Source organism: Solanum lycopersicum, chromosome 8 (assembly GCF_036512215.1).
Source record: "Solanum lycopersicum chromosome 8, SLM_r2.1".
Classification (NCBI taxonomy): Eukaryota; Viridiplantae; Streptophyta; class Magnoliopsida; order Solanales; family Solanaceae; genus Solanum; species Solanum lycopersicum.
Genome location: NC_090807.1, coordinates 33,168,107 through 33,173,455, shown reverse-complemented (window position 1 = coordinate 33,173,455; position 5,349 = coordinate 33,168,107). Strand labels below are relative to the sequence as shown.

Here is a 5,349-nt window from a genome sequence, read left to right as displayed (position 1 = left end):
GTCATTATTGTATTATTTAATTTAATTTTATATTTTTATATAGAGACCTCATGAGGTCACAATTTTATAATATTATTTAATTTTATATTTTAATAAAGAGACCTCATTAGGTCTCTAAGTTATTATTTAATTTAATTTTATATTATTTTAAAGTAGAGACCTCATGAGGTATCTTTTCTGCATTTATATTTGGAGACCTCACGAGGTCTCCATAATGAAATTTACGGAAAATATAATGCAGAAAAGAGACCTCATGAGGTCTCTTTTCTGCATTTATAAAATCTTAGAGACCTGATGAGGTCTCCATTATGAAATAGCTGAAAAAATTAATACAAATGGGAGACCTCATGAGGTCTCTTTTCTGCATTTATAAAATTGAAAATGGTAAATAGAGACCTCATGAGGTCTCTATTATGAAATATCTGGAAAAATTAATTAAAAAAAGAGACCTCATGAGGTCTCTATTATGAAATATCTGGAAAATTAATGCAAAAAAGAGACCTCATGAGGTCTCTTTTTTTGGAAAAAAACTGGCAGAAAATTATTATTTCTGCAGCTTCTCATTACCTGTCATTTTAATTCAGTACCCAAATCAAACTCAAAGAGCTTCAAAAACTCAATTGAAGCAATACATTTACTAAATATTCTCTTATCAACTCAATTGCAACTCACTTCAACATAAATATATATTAAACAAAAACCTTGATATCCATAAGTTATATAATACATTCCAACGTTATCATGTATTCACAAAACAAATAATTCCCATCACAAAATTATAAAGTTAACAAAATGATCCATAAGTTAACTATGACAAGTCTAAACTTCACTAATGTGGTAGTGTGTTTGCCACATAATCATCACTTTCTTCATCACTACTCTCATGGGTCATATTTCTTTGTTGACCATACATTGGATATTGAGTAGGTTGAGATTGAGGAGGTCGAGGAGGGAAAGTGACATCACCAGAACAAGGGGGAATCCCTCCTGAGGCAAGTAATGCATCGAATTGAGCCTTAAGACCTGCAAACTGTAATTCCAACCGCCTTTCCCTAGCTCGTGATTCTTCGGCTTGGCTAGATAGCTCAACAATCTTTTTCTCCATAGCCAAATTTTTCTTCATTGATTCATCATGATTTGAACTATTTAGGCGTTCAAACTCAGAAGAAAATTCACGAAAGGTTTCATGCGGCATTCCATATGCATACCCATATCTACTCGGCCCACAAGTCAAGTCTAACCAAACTCTCTCATCCTGTTCTTGAGTAAGTGGCATACCTCGATTTTCCTCAGGCAGAGTTTGTTGTAAATCCTCCAAAGCTTGAAGATATCGATTCTAAATTTAATGTTATCATATGAGAATATAAATTTAGAAAATAAGTAATTATTTTTTTAAATTAGAGGCTTACATAGGTCACTTCAGCTCGCGGTTCAACCCACACGTCTGGATCTTCAGGATTTTTCTTCTTTCTAATGTGTGTTGCCTTAAATGCCTCAGATTGAGTTATCGGTCTTCCTAGTTCCTTTCCTACATAAAATAATAAAGTTATAATCAAGAGTAATTAAAGTATTACTTAACGTATTAGAACACAAGACCTTGAAGAACAAATTGATTTCAGTCATAGGTTTCCAAATTCTATCAGGCAAGCCACTAAATGCAACGGGGAGTAATGTTTCCATGAAGACATGGCAATCATGAATTTTCATACAATGTAATTTTCCATGCTCCATATCAACACATTTTCCTAAATTTGAAGCATGTACAGCAGGCATCTTAAGTTGCTCGACCCATCCACAAATTTTACGCTTTTGATCCATTGTAAATGAATAACTAGCCTTAGGCTTTAAGAACTTGTTGTTCTGTTTCTCTTGCAACCATAGCTCTTTTTGCCTGCAATATTCAGGTAAGTCCATTCTAGCTTTAACACTATGTTTTGTCTTGCCAGTGACATCCATTACTGTGTTAAATAAATTATCAAAGTAATTTTTTTCAATATGCATGACATCAAGATTATGTCGAAGAAGATTGTCCTTCCAACCTTTTGGCCTTATAGAAATTATCAGGTATCTCTAGATTTGGGTCAATTAAATCATGAATAAGGTCAATCACAAAGTCCATTGCCCCTTGAGGAACATTCCAATCTGATTTGATATTTAATAATCTAACCGCAATAGACAACTGTGATTGTGGACTCCCCTCATATAAAGGCCGACTAGCAGATTCCAATTGTTCAAAGAAAATTTTACATTCAACATTAGGAGCTTCTTCACCTTGATTAGAAAAATCAAAATCAGACTGCACACCAAAAGCATCTTGAACCATGTCATCAATTCTATAATTTTGTGCATTAGAATTCACATTACTACTACTTTCACCAGGAACATAGTGTTGGAATACATCAAAGTTATTATCAATTTCTCCATGACTAGTCCACACAGTGTATTCTTTTTTAAACCCATTTCGATAGATATGAAGCTCAACAACATCTGGTTTTTCATAATTCAAACATTGATATTTATTACAAGGACACTTAATCATACCACTACGTTGAAAAGGATCTAATGTCTTTGCATACTCCACAAAACCAATGACACCTTCTACAAATTCAGGTCTTAGCCTCATTCGACCAAAATTAGTCATATTATACATCCAACTACGATCCATCTACATAAGAATCATAAATTAAATTTGTCAAGCACTAACACAATAGTTACAAATTTAACTTATTAACCAACTTAATGAATTTCTAAGTCTAATTAGTCTAGTTTTAACTAAATTCTAATACTACAGTAACAAGTTTAACTTATTAACTAACTTAAAAAATAATTATATCTAAAATTTAAAGCTAGGTGTCAACACTAGATGGACACAAATTGATTTTCAAAAGAAAATCAATTTTGTCATCAATAGGATCAACTAGTGTTTGTACTTATGCTTAACAAATAATTATTTCTAAAATTTAAAGCTAAGTGTCAACACTAGATGGACACAAATTGATTTTCAAAAGAAAATCAATTTTGTCATCAATAGGATCAACTAGTGTTGGTATTTATGCTTAACAAATAATTATTTCTAAAATTTAAAGCTAAGTGTCAACACTAGATGGACACAAATTGATTTTCAAAAGAAAATCAATTTTGTCATCAATAGGATCAACTAGTGTTGGTACTTATGCTTAACAAATAATGATAGGAACACTTTGTTTTTATTATGTTTCAGAATATTCAAAATTATGTATTGTATATCAACTTGCAATATATCAAATTAAGTAAACATTCATGCAATGAAAAATAATCAGCATAGTACATGGCCTATGTTTCAGTACTTTCCTGGGGAACATTTCGTGAGTGTCATCCTGCTTAATTATAAATGAGTTTCTTATTGAGTATTAACTTTTAATATCTTTGATATCATTGAGATCCTTAAATTAGTTACAATTAGGTCAAAAGATTTTCTTGATAGTCACCTTTTTTTTCATGTTTACTTGGTGCTTGAAAGAACATTTTTCAGCTTATTAGATCAAGGTAGTGTCACACACATTTTATCAATAGGTCCTTTTCACTAAAGATTCATAACAACATAAGTATATGTTCAAAGTTACAATATCACAATGAGATATAAATATATAATAATACAATCAAATTAACCTCAAACACCTCCTCAATGATCTAACACATTTAGTTTCAATAACCAAAAAATAAATAAATTTACTTGGAGATGGAGGCACTGCTGAGGCGACTGCTGCTGCTGCGAGAGCTGGCGATGAGCGAGAGGGTCGCGAGGGAAGTGCTTCTGCTGCGAGAGCTGGCGGCGGAGAGGGTCGCGAGGGAAGTGCTGCTGCTGCGAGAGCTGGCGGCGGAGAGGGTCGCGAGGGCAGTGCTGCTGCTGCAAGAGCTGGCGATGAGCGAGAGGGTTGCGAGAGAAGTGAGAAAGAGAGAGAGGCGGTCGCGAGCAGTGAGAAAGAGAGAGAGGCGGTCGCAAGCAGTGAGAAAGAGAGAGAGGCGCGCAGTCGTTTAAGAGAGAGGGAAGAAAGAGCTATTTTAATTTTGGCTAGGTTTTTGGTGTTGTTTAAGAGACCTCATGAGGTCTCTAAATTTTTAAATATTTTAAATTATTATTTTTAATTTAACAAGTAGAGACCTCATGAGGTCTCTACTTGTTAAATTAAAAATAATAATTTAATTTAATTGAATAGTTAAAAAATTTGAGACCTCATGAGGTCTCCAATTTTATGAGAATTAGATTAAAAATTTAAAATTTTTAAATAAGTCAGATAAAAAAAATTATTCATTATATTGACCTTACGAGGTCTCTTCTACATTAAAAAAAAGAAAAAGATATTAATTTAAATAGCGACCTCATGAGGTCTCTTATTATTGACCTATTTTTGAGGTCTCCATTTCTAGGTCTCTTTTTGACCTTTTTTTAGTAGTGTACTCATTGCACTAAGTAGGAATTCCAAAAATGAAGTCTTGGTGTGTTGTTGAATGTTCTTCTAATTTTTTGTCATTGAGCGGGGAATTTTTCTCCCAAGGCGAGTAAGTCTAGACGGGGTAGTCTTGGGGATCACCTAGGTGTGTATTAAAGGAGGTGTATGGCATTTCCTTCATATCTGACCTTGGTAAGTCTTAGGATAACCTTTGCTAGGAAAACTTCTACGAAAATGAGTTTACTTCTTCTTGTCTTTACTTTGGGTGTTCACTATTTTGGGATTAAGATAGTTCATTGTAAAGGCTAAAATGAATTCACTGTAAGTTTTATTAAATCCAATGTAATGGTTCTATGCCTTACTGTAAAATGGTTCCTTTTGTCAAAATCATGGAAATCCTTCTCTAAGTGTTAAATGATGATTCCTATGTTTTTTTTACTTCTATACTCATGAAGGTTGGCATGAAAGTATAATCTTAATAAAATGTCCCTTTTTGCATGTTTTTGCACATGTCAAGTTAGTACATAATTTGTACTAAACCCATTCTTTTCTATACGATATAAGTATAGGTTTGGCGTCAAGGTTGAACTTTAGAAGGCAAAGATTGGGAAAGATTCTCTCAATACAAAGTATGTCCTCATATATTCGAGCGTATAGTTCTTAATTCTTTTAGTTTTGTATAGGTTCTTATTATGTATTTCTTTCAAATGTAAAGGTACGTGTCCCTAAGATTTATTCATGTCTCGTCTTTAAGTTGGCTTGTGAAGATGAGATCATTTGTCAGATTTTATGAAATATGTTCCTTTTATTACTTTATTCATGAAAATTTTTAAATTCTGCACTACTTTTCAAGTCTTATGTAAAGAATGATAGCTAAGGCTTGTACAATACCTCCACAAGGTCAAGTATGCCTTGTCAC

The 5,349-nt window shown here is 32.9% G+C and overlaps 1 protein-coding gene across 1 annotated transcript; it reads right to left on the bottom strand.

Annotated features, from left to right (window-relative positions):
- Nucleotides 1-708: 708 nt before the first annotated feature.
- LOC138337915 (uncharacterized) lies at nt 709-1,956 on the bottom strand. The gene is made up of 3 exons (XM_069288354.1): nt 1,575-1,956; nt 1,410-1,528; nt 709-1,336 (listed from the first exon to the last, which is right to left on the bottom strand). The coding sequence occupies exons 1-3, from the start codon at nt 1,954-1,956 to the stop codon at nt 830-832; spliced, it is 1,008 nt and encodes a 335-aa protein (XP_069144455.1). The 3' UTR covers nt 709-829.
- Nucleotides 1,957-5,349: the final 3,393 nt, after the last annotated feature.